This window comes from Hemiscyllium ocellatum, chromosome 30 (assembly GCF_020745735.1).
Source record: "Hemiscyllium ocellatum isolate sHemOce1 chromosome 30, sHemOce1.pat.X.cur, whole genome shotgun sequence".
In the NCBI taxonomy this organism is placed as follows: domain Eukaryota; kingdom Metazoa; phylum Chordata; class Chondrichthyes; order Orectolobiformes; family Hemiscylliidae; genus Hemiscyllium; species Hemiscyllium ocellatum.
In genome coordinates, this window is record NC_083430.1 from 45,774,597 (window position 1) to 45,799,156 (window position 24,560).

At 36.6% G+C, this 24,560-nt stretch overlaps 1 protein-coding gene across 9 annotated transcripts in view; it reads right to left on the reverse strand.

Annotated features, from left to right (window-relative positions):
- Positions 1-311: 311 nt before the first annotated feature.
- Positions 312-24,560, reverse strand: part of epb41a (erythrocyte membrane protein band 4.1a) — a 159,426-nt gene continuing 135,177 nt past the window's right edge. For 5 of the 9 annotated variants that reach the window (XM_060847138.1, XM_060847135.1, XM_060847137.1 and 2 more), the window contains 5 exons: positions 9,253-9,672; positions 7,057-7,182; positions 2,274-2,375; positions 1,510-1,590; positions 312-416 (listed from right to left, as the gene is read on the reverse strand). In XM_060847138.1, the coding sequence (XP_060703121.1) occupies positions 318-416; positions 1,510-1,590; positions 2,274-2,375; positions 7,057-7,182; positions 9,253-9,672 (828 nt within the window). In that variant the 3' untranslated portion in view covers positions 312-317. Of the gene's footprint in view, positions 417-1,509; positions 1,591-2,273; positions 2,376-7,056; positions 7,183-9,252; positions 9,673-13,140; positions 13,303-19,818; positions 19,855-24,560 lie in introns of those variants that run through there. The other 4 variants (XM_060847141.1, XM_060847140.1, XM_060847139.1 and 1 more) reach the window with 3 other exon arrangements.

A 24,560-nucleotide genomic window follows, 5' to 3' on the forward strand; every position in this document is an offset into this window, starting at 1 on the left:
CAGTTCTCAGATCAGTTGCCATTCTAAAATGCTGGGGTGTAACTTTGTGGTAGCTGTCCACATTCTCCATGCTTATTCTTGTAGCACCCACTACCGAGATCTTTTGCTACAGGATTGGCTGTGCCCATTTCAAGCTGGTTCTGTTTGCCGCCGACCATAAAGTGCAGTCCACCACATTAGCAGTTCAAAACTGAATGCATGTTAAGCCAATGGACTGTGCTTAAGTAGCAATCAAGTTCAGTAATATATTACTTGCCAATTAATCTTTAATCTCCAATAGCAACATTGAAAGCAAGAAGAAAGAACTTTACCTGGCCTTATTCCTCAGCCACCTCTGTTTCTTGATGGACCACTACCTTTGTCACTGACATATCTGGATGCTGCTCTTTGGCTTCTTTGATGGCTTGTGCCAAAGCCTGTAAATATACATAGGTATTAAAATATGGAGCAAACCTTCTAAATACAGTCAGTTCTTCTTTAACACTATGGTTGCATTCTTGTGCAACCTCATGTTATAGGAAAATTGCACTTTAGAAACAGTGCTTAAGGTGTTGGCGATGTAATTGTGTTACAGCCAACACATGTTTTAAGATTTTGCGCTTTAGAAACAATGTCCCCGCTCCATCAATCGCATTACAGTGAATTAACATTGACGAAACGCACATAGAGACCAGTATCCATGTACTTGCCTAACCATAACACTGCTCTCAAATACTTTTCAGATATAGGAATTAGTTGTAGGTTTTGTTTGCATTTTTCACTGTCTCCAAATAGTATTTTTTAAAAAAGGACTGATGCAAAATATTCACATACTAAAATGCTGTGCCTTGAATTAAGCAAAATGGAGAGAAAATACTCAGATCAACTGGTAACTGCAGTCTGAAACAGATGTAAATGAATGCAATTTGTATTGCACAAATGCATCACAGTGCTAAAATACACTGCACCACAGGGTTAAAGGTCTGCACTCGATTACGTAGAAATTATTTGACTGCGACTTTTTCAGGATTAAAAGGAAGGAGAAGACATGGTTGAAAAACTGCCTTAAGAATTCCAACTTTATTTTTGCACACGTAACAGTAGGATGAACATTGATATTGGTGATGACAACAAATTGGGTCACTTCATGCTTTATACTGTAAAGGAAATGTAATAATTTAAAAATTGTGGATAATTTTCCAGAGATAACTAATTAATAATTTAAAAGTTGTGCTTAGGTCACATTATGAAACCATAGTCACTCACTAACAGGATCAGGTCCATCACATTATTTGTTAGCTTGAACATTAAGTTCCTGACTCAAGACCAGGTTTTAAAAATGAAACATGATAGTTTGTATTGTCCATAATGGGCTTTGCTGATAAATACTCAATTCTATACATCGATCTTTTTATTGGTGGTGGGAAGGCACTCAGTTGCGTGATAACATTACTGAACAGAAAAAGAATAAAAATAAAAATAAATTTTAAATTACAAACTCACTGCCAAGTGAAGAATAATAATTTTCACCTGATCATGGTCGACATCACTATCTCCTGTGATTACAATTCGTTTTTCAATCCTGGTTTCTGAAATTCCTCCCTTAATAGTCTGAGGAAACGAAATAAAAACAGCTTACATTTTATTCCATTTAAGAATTAATTTGGATGGCACAATGGCTCAGTGGTTAGCACTGCTGCCTCACAGCGCCAGGGACCTGGGATCAATTCCAACCTCGGATAACTGTTTGCATGGAGTTTACACATTTTCTCTGGGTCTGCATGGGATTTCTCTGGGTGCTCCAGTTTCCTCCCACAAACCAAAGATGTGCAGGTTCAGTGAATTGGCCAAGCTAAATTGTCCATAATGTTCAGGGATGTGTAGGTTAGATGCATTAGTCAGGGATAAATATAGGGCTGGGGGGAATGGGTTTGGGTGTGTTACTCTTTGGAGGGTCAGTGTGGACTTGTTGGGCTGAATGGCCTGTTTACACACTGTAAAGATTCTATGGTTCTATGATTCTGTGATTTTGATGGATAAACATCAGCTTTTCTTTCCATTTTAAAATGGAATGTTGAACCACATTGGGCCAATTTCACACATGTCCTCACAGCTAGTTGGAGTATATCACTGGTGAATTTATCTGCACACTTCATTAATGACTTTGAATTAGGAGGTGTTTTGTTTAAATTCAAACACCTTATAAACGCTCTACTTTAGGAAAGATTTTAATTGCACAATATCAACAAATTTTCTATGGAAATTCTCAAGATGCTTCAATGACCTTTCATTACCTTTGTGATTTGAGTGGTTGTCGTGGTGGAGACGGTCTCAGATGTGATAGTTTGAGCACTCATCAATACCCCAGGCTCGCAGTCACCATTACCATCATCTGTCTGTAACATATTGCAAAATATTCCAACATAAAGTTTATTAAAGAGGATTTACAATAATGTACGTTGTCACTGACATTTACATTCCAACATTAATTTTTTTTTTGAAAAGGTTAATCGAATCTACAACATGGATGAAACAGGATCATAGATACAGGGGATAAAAAGAGAGCCTGCAGATATACCTTATTTGGATTTTCAGAATGCATTTGACAGGATGCCATATCAAATTATTGGAGAAAATAAAAGCTCATGGTATAGTGCTTAACATATTAGAATGGATAAAAGGTTGAATGACTGGCACGTATGCATAAATGAGCCTTTGTCTGATTGTTAGGATGTGATGAGTGAAGTTCTGCACAAGTCTGTGCTGAGTCTCAATCTTTTACAATTTATATCAGTGACTTACATGGGAAGGGTAGGACAAAGCCATGGTGACTACATTCACAGATGACACCAAGATACAATTGGTTCTGCTATAATGCATGTTTTTGCAACACAAATTGGCTTTAATGCGATTGAAGAATTTAAATCACTATTTGAAGAGCGTGAACTTTCCTTACCTGTATTGGCTATAATGCAATTCAAGCCCCATTAGTTTAAATGGCGTGGCTATTGCACGATTTTCTTAACGCGAGATTGCACGAGAATGGAATTATCACGTTATATTAGAACTGGTTATATATAGGAGTGTTTGCTGTGAAGTAGACATAAGTAAATTGCAGGTAGATACAAATGGATTTGAGTGAGTTGGCAAGAAACAGGAAGATGGGGTATAATGTGGGAAAATTAAAAGTTGCTCATCTTGACAGGATGAATAAAAATAAACTATTTCTTAAAGGGAGAATGGTTTCAAATTTCCAAGGCACAGAGGAAGTTAGGTTTTTTGATGTGTGAGACATGAAAAATTAATTTGCAGGTTTAGCACAGAATCAAGGAGGCTAATGAGATGCCAGCCCTTATTACAAGAGGAATGTAAAAGTAAGGATGCTATGCTTCAGTTATGCAGGGCATTTATACGACCACATTTCGAAAACGTATTTCCTTATTTAAGGATAAATATAAATACATTGGAAGCAGTTCTTGAGGTTTACTTTATTGATATTTGCAATGAGTGGGTTCTCTTAGGAGGAGAAGCTAGACAGACCGGGCTTATTTCATGCGGAATTTAGAAGAGTGAAGGGTTACTTGTTAGAAGCGTATAAGAACCTGAGTGGTCTTAACATGGTGCCCATGGAAAGGATGTTTTGAGAGTCAGTCATGAAATAGTGTACACTGTCTCAAAACTAGGGTTTGTGCTTTCAGGACAGAGAAGAGGTCATTTTTTTCTCTCAGTTGGATGTGCAACTTTTGAACTCTGCCTCAGAAGATGGTCGAGCCAGGGTCATTGAATATTTTTAAGTCACAGTGGACAGATTCTTGTTAGGTGGGGAAACACGGTTTATCTGGGGTGTGAGGGGGCTGGGGGTGGGGGAGCTGTAGGCCTGTAAGGTGGGAATGTGGAATTCAAAGCATTAGCAGATAACAAAACATGAACAGACCAACCACTGAATAGCAGAATCACAGAAACATACAGTATAGAGGTTTTCCATGCTGTACATCTCTGTGACTTTATTATTTAATAATATTGTGGTTGATCCGTTCACGTTTTGTCATCTGCTATGCTTTGAATGCCACATTCCCACTTTGCACCCTCACACCCCAGATAAGCCTAGCTTTCCCTACCTAACACGAATCTATCCACTGCGACTTAAAAATATTCAACGACCCTGGCTCGACCATCTTCTGAGGCAGAGAGTTCAAAAGTTGCACATCCAACTGGGAGAAAAATAAAATGACCTGCTCTCCTCTCTGTCCTGAAAGCGCAAACCCTAGTTTTAAACTAGTGTACCCTTTTTCATGAGTGACTCTCAAAACATCCTTTCTGTGGCCACCATGTTAAGACCACTCAGGTTTTTATACACATTTTTCAAGTAACCCTTCACTCCTCTAAACTCCACATGAAATAAGCCTGGTCTGTCCAGTCTTTCCTCCTCAGAGAACCCACTCATTGCAGGTATCAATACAGTAAACCTCCATTGAACTGCTTGCAATGTATTTTCATTCATCCTTAAATAAAGAAACCATCCTAAATTAATCTAGCCCCATTTGCCAGCACTTGGCTCATATCTCTCCAAACTCTTCCTATTCATATACCCTTTTAAATGCATTTTAAATATTGTAATTGTACCAGTCTCTACCACTTCCTCTGGCAGCTCATTCCATACTTGCACCACCCTCAGCGTAAAGAAGTTGCCCCTTAAGTCCGTTTTAAATCTTTCCCTCTCACCCTAAACCTATGCTCTCTAGTTCTGGACTCCCCCCAACTCTGGGGAAAAAACCTTGTCTACTTACCCTGTCTGTGCCCATGATTTTATAAACCTCTAAGGTCACCCCTCAGCCTCTGACACTCCGGGGAAAATAGCCCCCAGCCTATTCAGCCTCTCCATTTAGCTCAAATCCTTCAACCTTGGCAACATCCTTGTAAATCTTTTCTGAACCCTTTCAAGTTTCAAAGCATCCTTCCGAAAAGAGGGAGACCAGAATTGCACACAATATTCCAAAAGCAGCCTAACCAATGTCCTGTACAGTTGCAACATGACCTCCCAACCCCTGTACTCAATACTCTGACCAATAAAGGATAGCACACTGCATGCCTTCTTCACTATCCTATCTACCTGCAACTCCACTTTCAAGGAATTACATACCTACACCCCAAGGTCTCTTTGTTCAGCAACACTCCCCAGGACCTTACCATTAAGTGTATAAGTCCTGTCCTGATCTGCCTTTCCAAAGTGCAGCATCTCACATTTATCTAGATTAAAATCCATCTGCCACTACTCGGCCCACTGGCCCATCTGGTCAAGATCCCATTGTACGGAGGTAACCTTCTTTACTGTCCACTACACCTCCAATTTTGGTGTCATCTGCAAACTTACTAATTATACTGCTCACGTTCACATCCAAATCATTTATATAAATGAAGAAAAATAGTGGACCCAGCACCGATCCTTGTGGCATTCCACTGGTCAAGGTTCAGAGGTTGTTCAAGGAGCTGACTGACCTGCTTCTGCTTCTATTTTGTTCATTCCTATGTTACTAAATCAATGGTAGTTACTTAGTACTGGGTTAATACTGAGTGGAATAGTCTTAGATATGAAGAAAGATTAGATAGATTGGGGTTGTTGGTCTTGGGTATATATAACACTAAGAATGAGATGTTTAAAATAATGAGAGACATAGTGAAGGTTGACAAGAGAAATATTCTGTCTTTCGTGGAGGGATCAATGATGAAGGGATACAGATTTACAGCAAGTTGAAAGAGATTTAGAGAGGACATGAGGAATTTTTCTTCCACCCAGAGTAGTGGGAAGGTGGAATTCACTACTGAAGGGTAGTAGAAGCAGAAACCACCGTAACATTTAATAAATGTTGAGACGTACACTTGCAGTGCCAAAGCATACAAGGCTGGGAAATGGGATTTGAATAGTTAGGATATTGTTTTTCACCAGTGCAGTCTTAATGGGCCTTTTTATGTACTGTAGACCTCTACAATCCAACTTTTAGCGTGATAAAACATTTAAACGTACTTCACAGGAGCACAATTAGATAAGCATTATATTTAGTTCAAAATGAAAGTTCAATAGGAAGATGAAGAGGCAGTGTGTTTAGGGAGGAACTTCTATAGCATTGGATAACTGAGGGCACTATCCTAAATTTTAGTGTAGAGAAAACCATAAATTCATAATGGGCTGGAAGAGTGCAATGTTCTTAAAGGATTGTAACACTGAAGAAGGTTGCAGAGCTAAGGAGGGCATGGCCAAGGAAAGGTTTGAATACAAGGATGAGAATGGAAAAATTCAAAAGGTTAGGACAGGCGCATATTTTTGTCAGTTCAGCTTATGTATTATGCAAAATGGGAGACCAGAGAAAAACACATTAGTATAGCTATTTCTGTTGACAAATATCATTAAAAGGATTATGTGAAAGAATAAAATGCTCCAAAAACCATTTTGAAAGAAAAGGGTAATAAAAAGGGAGCAAAACTAACATTAAATGGCAAAAAAGCTCCAAATAATAAGGGGCAATAGCAAATGAGATCAGATTGTTATTGTTCGGAGTAAGGATCACTGGATCCAAAAAATTATCTGATTGCTCTCCACAGCTGCTGCCAGACCTCTGAGCCTTTCCAGCAATTTCTGGTTTTGTCTCTTATGTACCTGTTTGTTGTGGTCATGGTCACAGTGCAATGCAGCAACACTGTGGGCCCTGAATGAATGGCAGTAGGTTACATGACAATACAGGCCATTACAGCTGACTCTGAAACATTGCTCACCTGATGTAAACTTACAGGAATTATTGGATTGTGAACTCTGAACATGAACTGGGACCAATTTTCATTATTTTAGAGTAGACACTGAGGCCAAGTGATGATCCCGGAAGTCTGACATTATTTAACAACATGAACATAAGTTCAAATCTGGGCAATTTCTCATTGATATAGCTCAGCTCATTCACTGGTTCAACTCTGAGCTAAGAGGCACCTCTCCCATCAAACCTCTCCAAACAAAAAGCCAAACTAAAATAAAAATCTTAATTTCTCAATCTATATTCACAACAAGTTGACATCACAGTAATTTCAAACCTGCGCTGCTTCATACGTGATGGTCTTTGTTTCAGTGTGAACAACAGGAACTTCATTTGTTGCAATCTCGTTTTCGGAGTTGGGCATGTCAGAGATGGTTACAGTTTGAGTCTTTACAAGTGGTGGCTATACAAAATGGAAAAATAGCAATCATATTTAATGAAAGTTTTTGAAAAAAATTTATACATGACAACAGCAGAAAGTGTTAGTTACTTTTGACAATGGCAAAACAAATACAGTGTGGTTACAATGTAGCACTGTAGACTTCAACAGGAGAGCAACAAAATCTCTTCAGTATACTTTTATTGCCCATTCCAAATTATTCCTGGGATTAGTCAATTGCATAGTAGCAGCACCATGCACTGGAAAATCAGTGCTGCAACTGGATCAGAATTGCCCTGCTGTAGCAACCTGCACTTTTTCATTTTGCCACCGAGGCTAATTCAGCCTTGACGCTCGCACTCACTGAATACAAAACTAGATACTTTTGACTGAGGAGCATTTCTGACACTGATCATTTATTTTGTCATGAATATTACTGGTTCTCACTACTCATCCTCCCAGTTTTTTGATAGATTTTTCTAAGTACTCACCAGAAAAATCCTGATAGCACATTTCATGATTAAATACATGCAACAAGACTGATTTGACAAAATTCCAAACAAATGCAGGAAACAAATTATACAATTACTATCTCCAGGATTTAAGGCTTAAACAAGAAGCCTTAAGTGGTGGAAAAAAGTATCTTATGAGATTAAAGGTCTTTTTCAGCCACTTATAAATGTCTAGTAATTAGTAACAGATCATGCTTGCCCTTAATCAGAATTCCAACAGTTTAGAATAAGTGGAGAAGAGTGACCTCCAGATACCGGATTTCTTTCTTTATCCTTTCGCGAGATGTGAATGTCACTAGGAAGGCTAGCATTTATTGCCCAATCCTAATTGTCTTTGAATGCCAGACTGGCCTGCTAGATCATTTTAGAGGGCAGTGAAGAGTTAACCACATTGCTGTGGTTTGGAGTGCCATATAGGCCAGACCAAGTAAGGATGGCAGGTTTCCTTCCCTAAAAAACAACAGATCTAATCTTCTACATTTAGTGCATTTTTTTAAAAATTGTGGATGAAAAATGTGAAAACTATTAAAACAAAATGGAAATTTGTTAATTTGTTGCAGTTTTTTTTGTCTCATGGAATGATACAACCCAAAAAACAACAGAAGTGCTAAATCGGACGTTTTGTAGACTCATCTGTTATTGCCAGAAGAAAATAGATATCCAAATGAACTTGACTATTAACGGTCTTGCTTGAAGATGAAACATTTGTTTTTAAACCACAATGTTAGGAATTAACTAGCAATTCAGACAACTGCAATCATCATAAAAGATTTAGAATAATGAATAAGTTTCACACAGAAACCAATATATTTAATAGCAGTGGTTATTGTTGATGATGACATTTAGAAAATGTGTAAACAAATCTACTGAGGGAATAAAAATATCTACTTTATAGATTTAAATAATATGTGACTACAAAATTTATTATTTTTAAATTTAGTGGTGTAAACTGCTAGGCAAGGCAGATAAAGAACTGTCATAAACTACATGGGTACAATCTGCCAATTTTTCAATGCCATGCCCAAAAGCAATAATGATGGCATAGTTTAACAAAAGGACCTGAAAAAAACCACAGAATTCATGACTCATGAATAACCGGAGTCAGAAAATGCTCCCCACTTCCTGTCAAGAGAGAAGGATTATTCTTTGATTTCTATTTTTCTTTAGGGGAAATAAAGGTGTTAAGCAATTCTACCACCACCTTTCATACACGTTATTAACAATCACCATGCAAATGGCAATATTAGTATATCAGGGTTAAAATACAAAAATAGATTAGGCAAAGGCAATGCTTATTGTGTTCCTAAATGTGATTGCAAGTCATTTAAAAAATACTTCACCAAAATTTATCAGTATCTAGAAACCAATGACACTGAAGCAAGCCAATATCAAACGTCCCTCTGCTGTTCATTAAATGGATGAATGACATACATTATATTTTGAACATATCTAAATATATAGTCAGATTATCTCAGCAGTTCATGTTAAACCAACATGCTGCAGTGTCTTGGTTTTTATGATGAAAATTAGATCAGTATGGTGGATTTGAAAGGACCTTGTGGCCTCCTACATTCAACGTTACCTGAAAGCAGCGGATTAGCTGAGGAGATTCATGGTAATAAGATATATCGCCATTTATCTTTAAAGATTGGTCTTTATGTTCCCCTTCCTTCAGACGATAGTTTAGTTGAGGAGCAGCAGAGCTCAAAAGGGCCTTTGCTGTAATCTCCTCTGAAGCCTCAGCTTGCATACTTAGGCCTCTTTCTGACCTGTTTTGCCACTTCAGCTCCTTGCTCTGAAAAAGGTACAATCCTTCCTCCTCCTCGCTGTTAATTACAGAGAAAGGGGTAGAGTACCATCCCTGTGGAAGCTCCATTGGGTTGGCCACTTGACTCATGCTGAAGCTATTTTCCAGCTTCAGTGCCTCTATTTCTGCCTTGTGATCAACTTTTACACACACTGACTGCTCATCCAGTTCTGATTTCAGATAGTCATCCACATTCTACAAAAAAATGGTAGAAGTAAGGCCTAATCAAAAATAATGTCAAACACAACTGTCGTAGAGTTAAGATGTCACTGATGACAGAAACTTCCTACCATTTTCTTGCATTTTGTGCAGAACGGAGGAGAAATTATGCTGAATTAGTCTGAATTCTAGCTACGATAATAACTCAGCTCTCAATTATGTTAAAACATTGCAAACCTCAGTAAATTAATGTTTTGAACAGTGCAACTTAACTTCTTCTGGAAGTTAAAAAAGGAAAATATTTTATTATTCTATTATTATACCACATTTCAGTGCACAAGTATGAGGATTGAACTAAAGAAAATGTAATGGTGAATCTAATGAAACTGCCAAGTCTATTGGATCTGATGCCTGCATCCTAAAGTCTTCAAAGTAATGGTTGCAGAGATGGTGGATACGGTGATTATTATCTTCCAAAGTTCTATTGGTTGTGAAAAGTTTGTAGCAAAAACCTACACTTCTATTCATGAAAAGAGGGAGAAAGAAAGCAGGAAAATATTAGGCTTGTTCGCCTAGCATCCATCATTAGGAGAAAGTTGTATTCATGATTAAAGTAGTGCTAGTTGGACGGACAACTTCAAACCAGCGTATACAAGAAAACAACACAAACAGACCAAATATTGAACTACAGAAGCAAATCATCCCAACATCCACAAATGAAGCTGCATCAGAACATTATTTCAATGAGCCAACACACACTGCAGCACAGAAGAACCATGCAGAGCAGAGGAAAAGCACCTATACCATGTGTTCAAAAAGAATGGGTACCCAATGAACACAGTCTGCTGATTTCTCAGCAATAAACCCAAACAAGCAGACAAGACACGTTCAGAAACCCTAGCCACTCTTCCCTACATCAAAGACATCTCAGAAATGACTGCCAGACTACTCAGACCCCTTGGCATCATGGTAGCCCACAAACCCACCAACATACTAAAACAGCAGCTAATGAACTTCAAAGACCCTATACAGACAACAAGCAAAACTAATGTCATTTACAAAATACCGTGCAAGAACTGTAACAAATACTACATTGGACAAACAGACAGAAAACTAGCCACTTGGATACATGAACATCAACTAGCCACAAAAAGACATGGCCCACTCTCACTAATATCCTTACATATGGATGAGGAAGGACACCACTTCAACTGGGACAACACATCCATCCTAGGACAAGTCAAACAGAGACATACATGAGAGTTTCTAGAAGCATGGCATTCCAACCAGAACTCTATCAACAAACACATCGAGTTAGACCCCATCTACCACCCCCGAGGGAAAAAAAAAGGAAATGACATCACTAGCCCAAAGAAACACAAACATATAAATAGAAAGCAGGAATTTTCAGCAGTGCTTCACCTGAGGCCCACTGAAGATGTTACTAGTAGGGTGACAAAACGTCTGGAAATGAACCTTCCAACTCAACCTGAGCTACAAGTCTCCTCAAAACTCGCTACTACCTGGACTTTTAGAAAACCAAAATACTATCACACACAGTCAACATAATTCTGTAGTTTGAAGATATAATAGGTATGGGAGATAAAAGGGAACCAGTAGATGTAGTGTCTTTCCATTTCCAAAAGGCATTTGATAAAGTGTGCCATATAAGGCTACTACACAAGATAAGAGCTCATGGTGTAGAGTAGTATGGATAGATGTCAGCCTAAATAAATTTCAGGATGGCAAATTAACAAGTGCAATTCTCACAGAGATCAATGCTGGCCCTCAACTATATGAAATTTATATTCATGAACAAAATGAAGGAACCAATTGTATTGTCAAATTTTCTGACGATATGAAGATAGACAGGAGAGTAAAAGTTGTGAAGGGAAAACAGTATGCAAATTGGCTATCAATAGATTAAGTGAGTAAGCAGTAGTTTGGCAAATGGAATATAATGTGGGAAAATACAAGCTGGTCCACTTTGGCAAGAATAATAGAAAAGCAAATTATTATTTAAATAGAGAAATACCACAGAAGTCTGCAGATCAGGTGTCCTAATACATAAATCACAAACACTCAGCATGTAGGTTGATCAAATAATGAGAGGGGCAATGATGTAGGTTTGGTCGCTGAGCTGGGAGGTTCATTTCCAGATGTTTCATCACCCTACTAGGTAACATCTTCAGTGAGTGCTTCAGCGAAGCAGTGTACATGATTCCTGCTTTCTATTTAGATGTTTGGGTTTCTTTGAGTTGGTGATGTCATTTCCTGTGGTGATGTCGTTTCCTGTTCTTTTTCTCAGAGGTAATAGATGGGGTCTAATTCAATGTGTTTGTCGATAGAGTTCTGGTTGGAATGCCATGCTTCTAGGAATTCTTGTGCGTGTCTCTGGCTTGTCCTAAGATGGATGTGTTGTCCCAGTCGAAATGGTGTCCTTCCTTATCTGTATTTAAGGATACTAATGAGAGATGGTCATGTCATTTTGTGGCTAGTTGGTGTTCATGTATTCTGTTGGCTAGTTTTCTGCCTGTTTGACCAACGTAGTAGATCCCTTGGCATCATGGTAGTCCACAAATTCACCAACAGACTAAAACAGCAGCTAATGAACTTTAAAGACCCTATACAAACAAGAAGCAAAACAAATGTCGTTTACAAAATACCGTGCAAGAATTGTAACAAACACTACATTGGACAAACAGGCAGAAAACTAGCCACCTGGATACACAGTATTTTATTAATATTCATATTCTGTAGCGTGTAGCCCTCTTCATAAACTGCACGCAAATAAATGCAATAAATATCAAGCAAGAGGACTTAATAAATACCAAACCCCAGTGGAGGAGAATCAATATGAAAGATGTCTCAGAAAATATCTAACAAGGAATCTACACAGTTTAGAACTTCTCTAAGTTAAGGCTTCCTACAGGAATCTTTTGAAAGCAGTTGAGTATTTTTTTAAAATCACTGTAAAAGAAGTTATATTTCTGAAAAATTGGGAGGTCATTTCCATTCAAACGTAAGACAAGGTTTTCAATCCTGCAAACGATATTTAACCGTTCATACAACCAATGGTAGACTGACCATGGATACAAGTTTGACAACAGCTATATTATGTGTAAAAACTTAGCAAAACAAAAGTTATGCATATTAATGCTGCAACCTAATAGTTACATGTTAAAATTCCAACTTTTAATGGATACTTGAATTTGCTGAGTTATAACTATTTTCAATTAGGGTCTCAAGCCATTAGTTTTTGCATAGCATTTTCTTTTCATGGGAGAAAGATCAGTCTTGCATATCCACTCACACCTTTACAAGGTGGGGAGAAAGCAGTGCTTCAGACACCTGAAACACTGCCTTCATAGGAACTGTGCCATTTTTCAAAACAACTGAATGCTATGGTGAAAAGTAATTACGAAGTACCAGCTGCTGAGAATGTGTGATAGCAAGAGGCATTGAAAAGAAAGATACTGAAAGAAAGAAACATATATAAAGCACCTGAAGGTGTGAACTAGAGGAAAGCAAAGCAGATTTATTTGAAGTCTGTTTCTGTCCTTCACGTATGGTCTTCTCAGGTGTCGCATACGGGAAGTAGGTTGCCTGGAGTATTGTTGGTTTTTCATTGGTACGCAAATGTCCATATAGGCCTTCTATTAATTTCTAGGAAGTCAGCAGGAAAGAGTGGGAAAAAAAGGAAGACAAAGTAATAAGGTCAGCTATAGATATCAGAAAGAGTGATTAATTCCATAGAAACATCAACTTAGTATTTAAACAGTGCCTTTAATATCATGAAAAGCCCCAAAACACTTCACAGGACTGTTATCATACAAAGTTTGATACCAAAATTACATAAGGTGATATAAAGAGAGATGATCAAAAGCTTAGTCAAAGAGGTAGGTTTAAAGAGCATCTTAAAGGAGGAGAGAGAGAAGTAAAAAGAGGATAGGTGTTGGGAACGTGGCTTGGAGCTAAGGACCTCAGTAGCTGAAGACAGCCATCAATGGTGAAGCAATAACAAATCAGAGATATTCAAGAAATCAGAACTAGCGAAGTTCAGATATCTGAAAGGGCGGTTGCTGCAATTTTAAAGGTTAAATAATAGCAATACTGAAACAAGACATGCTTTTCACTTCCTTCCCTTCTTTTGAAAAGACTTGGTTGCAACTTGCTCACTAGAAGAGAATGTCACAAAATCAATGAAATATGAACATTATTTGATTATGTAACTGAGCAAATTCTAGAGTTTAAATATTCATCATTTGTGACTCGGCAGACTCCTTTCCAGATGCAATAAAGCTATTGTATAAATTATAAAACTGGTTTTGGAATAAATAGCTATTTTAGCTCATGCCTCCTGGAAGGTCCTTTAATCTTCGACAAAATAAATTTTTTAGGTCCAAAAACAAAGAGATGCACTAGAAAGAATTTCTGAAGCTTCAGTATCCCTTTCTGAATTTTCGGGCTAATTTGATGGTGACACTGTTTTATTCATCTATATTGTTAAGCCAATTTACTGAAGGTCCTATTTCTAAATCAATTGGTTGGAAGTATTTTGTTGATTAGCGCTAATATTTGCTGGCAAAGAGATACTGCAGCTTAAAAGAACATCCATACAACAGGCAGGCATGCTGTGAAATGGATCAAATTACAAACCTTCTGCAGAAAGCAATATAAAGTGCATTTTTGCTTTATGTTGGGTAAACATACACTATAATAGGATTTAAAATACTTGGGTGCCCATAAATTTGATTTTCGCATGTCTACAAGGGTCAATATCTCAAACCTCTACTGACTACAGTGCGGGTACTATAATACTGAATGTTGAAACATATTGGACTCTTATTTCAAAATCACACCTGCACATCGAACTTTTAAATTTAAAACGTGAACGCAAAGCACAAGTAGCTTCCTAGTCTAGCTTCTGGAATTACTATAGTTACAACTGATTTGAGGTAGGCTGCACATAATAAAAGACGTCTTGAAATGATCATTCTGAAACGAAAAATACTGCAGGAATGTCAAACAAATAAACAGTAAAATTTGCTTTTGAGAGTCAAACTGATACTACATCTTAAGAATTTTTTAAAAAGTGATTTTATTTAAGTTATGTCAATAAAGTTCAATAGGAAATAGTTTGGACAAGAAGTTGACCACAAGCGATAATTTTAGAAAATAAAGAAAATAATGAATTAGAGAATTAAGATGTTCTATCATTAAAGAGTTATCGGATATTGTTCCAGCAGTTTTACAAATATTGATCAAATTTTGCAGTAATCTATGAAACAGCTCATTAACATTGTATTATAGACAGATACTGGATTTCATCAAGATAATAAGGATAGTAAGGGATATTGGGATGGTGGGAAAAAAATGACAGAGGTAGATAATCTGTCTGATTGGTGCAATAGGCTTGATGGGCTGACTGGTCTATTCCTGCTCCTATTTTCAATATTCCTAAACCTGTTTGGCATCTGTTTCCAGACTAGAATTTAGTGAAATCATATATGACAACAACTTTTAATTTGCTGGTATTAAAATGCCTTGTATCCTTTTGGTTAAGGGTTTCTTTTTAATTGAGTGCGATGCCAATTTTCTTTTCCCCAGTTAGGTTGACTGCTAACTAGGTAAACCACAAAGCCTATTAAGCTTTACATTTTGTCATTCTTAAATGACATAATATACTATAGAAATCCCTACACTAGGACAGGAAGAAATAACTATCAAAATACATAAAATAATTTAAAGCATTAACAGGCTAGTCTAAATCAATTCTGCATTTATTTGGCCAATCTTGCTCCTCTGACAGTGCTGATATAATTAAAACAAACTGCTACCAACTACATCAACCACACATTTTATGCTCAAAGCATTAAAATAAAAGGCCATCTGTTATCAATGACCTTTTCTGCCTACAAAAGAAACTTAGTACTGTGGAATACATTCCATAATCAAATTTTTGACATTCAGTACAACAGAAAACACGTACATAGGGCAAAACGATATTATACAGAGTTGTATAAACTCTCCAAATATTTGACCAAACCCATATGTGATTATGTGTCTAAAAACTCATTATTCAGATGGACACCTTGCAATTTCACAAGTATTTTAATCCTTCTTGGGAAAATAATTGACGACCTGGAGTTCTTTTGATGATCTTTCTACTTTGAATAATTAAATAAATTTCAACCAAAGTAAAGGTCTCAAAACTGGATTCGGAGATGCAATGGAGCAAGCTGAATGTGATGCTACTTGGCAAAACTCTGCCATTAGTTCAAGTTCAGTGGGAGCAAACCATTCCAAATCAAAGTAGAGGCTCTTCCTTGACCTACATAGACAGCAGTTTTGCAAAGTTATCTACAAATTTAAAATCATAGCCCCATTTAACTATGAAAGGAGAAGAGAATTAAAATATCAAGTCTTCCTGCTCGGGATACCTGGCTCAAAACCTGATGCCCTTTTCTAAAGTCAATTATATGAATGATATAATTAAGTCATTCTGCCCAAACTAAACCATTTTAAAACAGGCAGTATACTACAACATAAATTGTTAAGAATGCAGTATGCTTACAACATACTTGTACATAAATCCACAATACTAAAGAAAACCTTTCTGCATAGTAATTCTGCACAAAGTTTATGCATAAGTGCCCCAAGCATATAAAATACAAGTTTTGTTTAAACATCTTAAACAGCTGTCTAAGTAGGTCAAGACAAGGTTACTGTGCCTATTATCTCCAATCAAAGCAAAAACAAATCACTGCTCATTTATATCTTTACAGCCAAGGTGTCAGCTACAAAGCCAAAAAATTAAATATAAAACTGCACTGCATACAGCACTTAGGAGCACTCACCAGTAACAACTGTAGTTTCAACTGTTGGATATTGAACATAACGAAAGTACAGAGCAGGAATGCTACAGCAAAGTGCTTAGTTAGAAAGCATATAAACAAAATTAATTTGTAACATATTGTATAAATTCACCATAGTAATTTAGTCCAGACATTAATTTTCAGAAAATTCATATAAATACTTTCCTCCCTTCATTTTTCATTTGGAATCTCTTCAAAGGAATGGAGTTCAAACTATCCTTTTGCAGCAGAAAATATAAACATTAGGAGCAGATAAGGCAGTTATAAAAACTCTACAGAAATAACTGGTACGCTTTGATGGACTCTAGAAATGGATAGTAATAAATTTATTTTTATGTTTGTAAATAATGGACAGCTGAGTGAATTACAACCCTGTCCAAGGTTGTTAGAAATCAATATACAAACTGAAAGACCTTTCATATGTGACAATTTTTCTGTATGAAGTATAATGATTTTCAGTTCACGGTAAAAAAATCCAATTACTACTACAAAAATCTTAGGCAGGCTTCAAATACTGTGTCACTGCAAAACATTTTCAGAAAATATAGACAATGTATATTTTTATTTATTAGAAGGCAAATTTCAGAATGGACTGAGTTAAACTGCTATAAATGAAAGTTTGTTTTATCCATTCAAAAATCTTGAGATGCACCAAAGATCAAAACATATCATTTAGCTCATATGATACAGAATACAATCTCAGCTGCAGGCAACTTTCGATTGCATCTGGTTAGCAGGTAATAACGCTACATAAATTTAATGACCACAAAATAAAAGATCCATGGTGTTTATTAAAACAGTCATCCTATAAAATAGGTGTATAACCAATAAAATCTTCTGGATTTTGTAGGAGGAGTGTGGTACAAGTTAATATTTCAGTCTCCCAAAGTAAACAGGGACTGATTAGGGCAAATCACATTTTTGATTTTTTAAATGTTCTAATTAGCTGCACTTACAGAGGCAAAATCAAAGTATGGCAGAACTGACCTGAATTGAAACACATTGATATGGCATATAAACAAATACAGCCCAGCAAAAAGTTTGATAAAACGTAAGAATTGTGCAAAACTCTAATTCTTACAGGGCTCATTGCCAACCATATTATAGCTTGTTGAGAAATTAGGCCAGAAATCTTTAATAATACTAGAAGCAGCAAACACTTTGACTTTGGAGTCGAAAAGTGTGGTGCTGGAAAAGCACAACAGGTCAGGCAGCATCCGAGGAGCAGGAGAGTCAACGTTTCAGGCATAAGCCCTTCACCAAGAATTCTGGTTAAACAGTCAGTAAAAATTGATCATTTATAGACTATTTGACTAGTGGAACTGCACATTGTTTTCTTCCAGATTTAAGTTGGTGTGCTATCGTCCACCTATATGTATTTATAATTGATAAAATATGCTTCAGTCATTATGATTAAACTGTGGTCACTCTAAGAAATTTCTATCTTATCAAAAGGCCTTCACATTTTTACAGGATACTCTTTCTCATGAGACATCAAGTAGACTGCACACTTAAGTCTAATCATCAATTTGATTTTAAGGTGTGAACAAATCAAACCAACTCCAACAATCTCAACCATTCCTGATGAAGGGCTTATGCCCAAAATTTCGACTCTCCTGCTCTTCGGATGCTGCCTGACCTGCTGTGCTTTTGCAGCGCCCCACTTTTCGATTGTGACTCTTGGGCATCTGCAATCCTCACTTTCTCCTTTGGATTACTAGCATTACAAAAGTCCTCTTTAGAGACTGCAATCAAGTAATTTATAAAATAATAATTCAAAGATTCAATTAAGATTTAGAAAATACTTATCATAAAGATTAGTTTTATTTATTTCAAGGGAAAAAGATACAATTGATTTTAATAGAACTACAATCCAAATGCTTAGTTTTATTTACTGTGTTTTTATTTTTCCATAAGAGGCTGTCTCAAGTAACAAGAATTAACTCTAGCCAATAGTCTAACATTTCAACAAACTGATGTTTGCATTACAACAAATGATCATTAAAATGATTTTAAATATAGCGAAGTACAATCATTTAGGATTTTTGGTAAATAACATTTTTCACTTTCAAAATGTGTACCTTTTATTCTCACAATGTCATTTCTCTGTATTGCAAGTACTACCTGTTTGTGCCACTTTGCATTCTAGAGCAACTTCTTTATTAAAAACAAGTATATAATAGTGAGAGAGAGTAGAATGTCTATACCCTCAGATCAGAACATTAACTGCACAATAGTTTACAGCTGTTCAAATTTCATTAACTGTTCAATCATAATTTTTGATCATTTACAGACTAGTGGAAATACACATTGTTTTCTTCCAGATTTAAATTGATGTATTATCATCTGCCTATATGTATTTACAATTGATTTAATATAAAATACTCATCAGTCATTATGATTAAACTGTGGTCACTAAGAAATTTCTATATTAAAAACAGGTATCTACATTTCTACAGAATGCTCTCAATGAGACATCAACCAGACTGCGCACTATAGTCTAATCATCAAATTGATTTTAAGGTTTGAACAAACCAAACTAACTCAACACCCTCCAACCATCTCAACAAACATATGGGATGCCACTCTGCCATCCTTTTCCCAGCTTGTTTCTGAGTTACTGCCAAACAACTGAAGCTAATGTAGAAAATTCATACAATAAACTGTTCAAAGAACATACAGCAATATTTAATAATTATTTTAAACTTTACAGTTCACTTATAAGCTTAATGTCTAGACTACTACTCCACTTTATATCCAATGTTTCCAATCTACTGTAAATTTGTTTCACTAATGAATTGATTCCATTGGCCTCTTCAACTTTCGGAGAAAATCAGTTGATGTAAATATTCCAAATAAATTTTCAGGGTGAAATGACGACCATGAAAGATTTAATAGAAATAAAAATGTCCATGTGCAAAAGAAAGCATTAATTTTACTACTTTCTCCTTCACAATTAAAAACATAAAAAGTTACATATTATCATTCAATCTTGGGCAAAGTAACTTGTTTAAGAAAGTTTTCTCTGAAGATTTAAGTGGTCATTGGAATAATCTGTTCAATTTATACCTTTAACTTATTCCTGCAGTATACTGGTTTTACTTATTTTTCATAAATGACCCTAACAGTGCATGATTACACCATACTGACTTGGTAACAGTCAACTGTGTAAAATAAATCAACACACTTTTTAAGCTTTGTTTACTATCAGCACAGTTCAAAAGAAAACAATAAGGCTGCAATCAGGTTTTCACGTGTTTATTTTTCTTACATATGTACAAGAGAAACCCAGACACATACAAAGTTCCACTGAAAGGGTTTATTTGTGTACTGTCTCATTCTGAAAGATAAAACATATTGCAAATTTATTCTAAATTAATGTAGTTGGCTCTGGAAATTTGCTTATCTGAAAAATATTTAATATGGAAATTACATAGTACCATTCTGCATCTATAAATCAAGACAATGTCTTTGCAAATTATTTATGTACTGTTATCTGGAGTCAACAGGATACAACTAAAAGGCTCAAACACAAATTAAAGTCATAAACTGATCATTTCTTAATGATTATTGGAAGAGGAAAATAAAATTTTGAGAAAACAGTAGTTGTTAGTGTCCTGATAGTAGATTTTGTGATGTTAGGCAGTCTCAGGTACATTTTAACTTTCAAATTCTGGATAAGCCTCTTGACCATTATGAGAATCAGTTTAAATATTTAAAATTAAAAGCAAATGCAAATTGCTATACTTTTATCTGGAAATAAATTACTTTAAGTGTTCTCTTAACCAAGTCACAAAATATATACTTTTAAAATATATACTTTGCTGACTAACTCACTTTTATTACCGCAAAATAGAGATCATCATAAACTATTTTCTCTCTTCTCCTCAGTCTCCTAGCATTTTCCTTCTTGACATAACTTCAGTTATTATATATATGCGTCCTGTTCTGCAGTACTAACCCCCTCTCAAACATCCTCAGTGCAATCAATATTCCAGGATCAATGAATTCAATGAATGCTGGATTGCTGAATCTGCCATCACTGAAACACCCATTTGTTAATGTGGAAAACTAGTAGGGTGAGGGGTAAACGAGGGATGGAGTTACTTACAAGGAATACTCATGCAAGTTTTTCACATAGATTTGTGCCGTTCTCCCTTCCAGTGATAAACTTTAGAGGCCCAGCCTAATGTTTTAGGAGCAAAGATTCAAATTCCACCATGGTAGTTTTACATTCAAACAATAAATCTTGACTACAAAGCTAGCTTTCATAATGGAGACTCTAATGATTATCATTAAGTATTGTAAACATCCATCTGGTGCACTACTGTCCTTTAGGGAAAAGGAATTTGCCAACCTTCTGGTCTGGCCTAAATTTAACTGCAGACCCAAACAATATGGTTGACTTTCAACTTTGGCTTGCTTGGCAAAGACCGAATAGGGATAGGTATCAAATGCTAGTTCAACTAGCAACATCCGCATCTCAAAAGAATCAAGGAAAACATTTATATTTAGCTTAATACATGGTCTCATGTTAAGAGTCTTATCACATTATTTATTTTATTGTCTGGAATACGAACCTAATGACAACTTTTTAAAATTCCTTTCACTATCATAGTAACACTCACTAGTTAATAGTATTCTGACATGTGACGATTTGTCCCACGAATACTGATATAGACAAATAGGTTGAATGATTTTTTACAACTTATTCAGCCTTATAGATTATGGAATACATTTTTAGATGCTGCACATCAGTTACATTCTGCAAGTCAACAAGGACATTCAGAACTCAAAGATTAAAATTCTAAAATATCAGACAAAAATTGCTGAAGAAACTCACCAGGTTTGGGAGCATCAATGGAGAGAAAGCAAAGTTGAAGTTTTGGGTCTAGCTTCTCTTCCTCAGAACTAATAGTAACTAGAACATGTGATATAAATGCTGAAGACAGTGGATGGAGGTGTTGAAGAAGTCATAGATGGAGACGGAACCCAGAAGGACAGAAAGACAAAGGGATGGATAATGAGAACCAAGGGAGAAAGAAAGCTGCTAATGGGACCATGAGTGGGTAAAAATTGGTTGGCTTTGAATTGTCACCAACTTAGGTCCCCGTTTAGCAGCTTTTCTTTCTCCTTGGCTTACCATTATCCATTCCGTTGTCTGCCTGTTTTCCTCTCTCTCGGATCTCCATCTCCATTTATCATTTACTGGTTTACCCTGCCAAAGCCAACCTCCGTCGTCACCATATCTACTGCCTATTCCTAACTACTACTAGTTCAGAAGAACGGTCACTAGATCCAAAACAATTTCTTTGATTTATCTCTTTGATGCCACCAGATCTGTTGAGTTTCCTCAGCAATTTATGTTTTTGTTTCCGACTTCCACAGTTCATTGTTTTATTACAAAAATATCTCAAGTTTGGCAGCTCAGTGGTTCATTACTCCTAAGTTATTTAATTGACTGTGCTATATTAACTTTGAAAATCAACTACTCAGGAATCTCAATGTAATAAATAGCATGTTTTGATCCACTGTCTTGCAAAGAATACTTCTAATATTAAGCAACTTTGGTAGATATTTTTGTAAGAAATGACCAGTGCACTGTGCTTGTGCATTGCATCTTGATATTTTGTTTGCTCGTACTTCAGCAATACTGCCTCCAACTCTTACACTCTTATATTCCAACTCAGTTTTTGAACATATGGTAACTTAATTGGCAACTTAATCTGGAGCTCAACTATATTTGTTGAACAATTTCCAACATAAAAAACACCTACATAATGCCAAAGACCTTCTAATTACAGCAGCTATTGCATAAAATGTTGATTTTCTTCTGGTCTACCTACAGATATGTTGAGCAGGGAAATCCACTAAATTTTTCTGCAAATTCACTATCTACCCTTCTTCAAAAGAATCTTATTTATACTAAACAAACAACAGAATAAAAGCTGGTGAATTCAGTATCACAGCAAATTGAGACAGTCAAACTAAAGTAAGACATTAATTCTTTTTTGCAGTTAGTATGACCTCATAAAGCATAACTTGTTACAGAGGGGTTAGTTACAAGTTATAGTTTGAAGTATTCTGCACTAGGTATGACTGAATAAGCCAAAATAATGTGTAACTATCTTTTCTTTATGAATAAAGAGCAATTTCCCCAATCACTTTCTTAAAATACATATGAACCAACTTTTCATCTTATATCCCCTCCCTGATAACATTGGCTTGTGCCTCCAGCACATGGACTGCAGCTGTTCAAGAAGGCAGCTCACCACGATCTTCTCAAGGGCAACTGGGATAGGAAATAAATGCTAACCCAGCCAGTGATGCCGATGTCTCATGAATGAATGAGAAACATGAATAAGCCTTTATGTGTTCTACATCTTGCACTCTACTCATGTTCTGGTCTATTCCTCTCTAAAGGAGAAATGCCTACATCATTTTGAACACAGAAAATTGTTGTGGTTCTGCTCGCCGAGCTGGAAGTTTTTGCTGCAAACGTTTCGTTCCCTGGCTAGGGAACATCATCAGTGCTGTTGGAGCCTCGTGTGAAGCGCTGCTTTGATGTTTCTTCCGGTATTTGTATTGGTTTGTTCTTGCCGCTTCCGGGTGTCAGTTTCAGCTGAAACTGACACCCGGAAGCGGCAAGAACAAACCAATACAAATACCGGAAGAAACATCAAAGCAGCGCTTCACACGAGGCTCCAACAGCACTGATGATGTTCCCTAGCCAGGGAACGAAACGTTTGCAGCAAAAACTTCCAGCTCGGCAAGCAGAACCACAACAACGGATACCCGAGCTACAAATCTTCAATCAGATTTTAAACATAGAAAATTCATGACTAGAAATAAAAAGCACACATTCCAGAGCACCCTATATAACTGCGTCCAGTTTACAGCATGTTCCTTTAAGGTTCATACTTGATTTTGAGCAAAATGTACTCTGGGTCAACATCAACACTGTCAACATCATGGGGGTTATCACTAAGAACTGAACAGGACCAGCCATATTAAATAATGACTACATGTACAGGTCAGAAGCTAGGAATTCTGCTTACTTCCTAATTCCCTAACACCTATCCACCATCCACAAAGCACAAGTCAGACATATGTTTGAATGCTGTCCATCTGTCTGGATGACTACAGCCCCAACAACACAAGAAACTCAACGTCATCCAAGACAAGATATCCTGCTTAACTGGCACCTAATTCACCATTTTAAGAATTCCCTCCCTCTACCAACGATGCACACTGGCAGCAGTGCATACCATTTACAAAATCCACTGCAGCAACTGACTAAGGCTCCCTCAACAGCATCTTCCAAATCTGACTTCATCTGTTAAGTTCTTTTTTCTGAGATTCTTACACAGTAGTTGCAACTGCAACATGCCAACTTCTGTGAACAAGCAAAATGTATTAAGCACAGTTCAAGCTTTGGAGAAACCCTGAACACTCTTCGTCATGCTTGCAAAGCATGTCCAGGGAAGCTCTCTCAACAAAGGAAACAGTCCTTCCTTTATACAAATTCTTTACATCACAGTTAGTAATGCCCACAAGACAACCCTCCAGTCACTCGCCACTCAAAACACAATGCAGTGATCACACCATCTCTAGAAACAATGCAAAGCAAATCATCCCTTCTGGCCAGATCTGGTGTGAATTGTATATTTTTTGTAACTGTAGAATGCAATCGGAATTTCAATTGCAAATGTTCCAACTGACTTCTGAATAGGTGGTGATGATGCAGCAAATGGCTCTGAATGGCAAGGGATGACAATGTACTACAGGCAGAATGTAAGTGAATTTACATTGACATCCCACCTTGCCCCCAAGCCACTCAATTTCTTCCAGGTCAGCACAGCAAATGAAAACTTTAATGTCTCACTGCAACCAAGAAGGACAAGAGCAGTGGATGCAATGGGAACACCACTATCTGCAAGCCACACACCATCTTGATTTGGAACTATAACACAGTCTTTGTCATTATCACTGGGTCACTGAAACCCCTTTCCTAATGGCACTGTGGACATGCCAACACCAAATGGA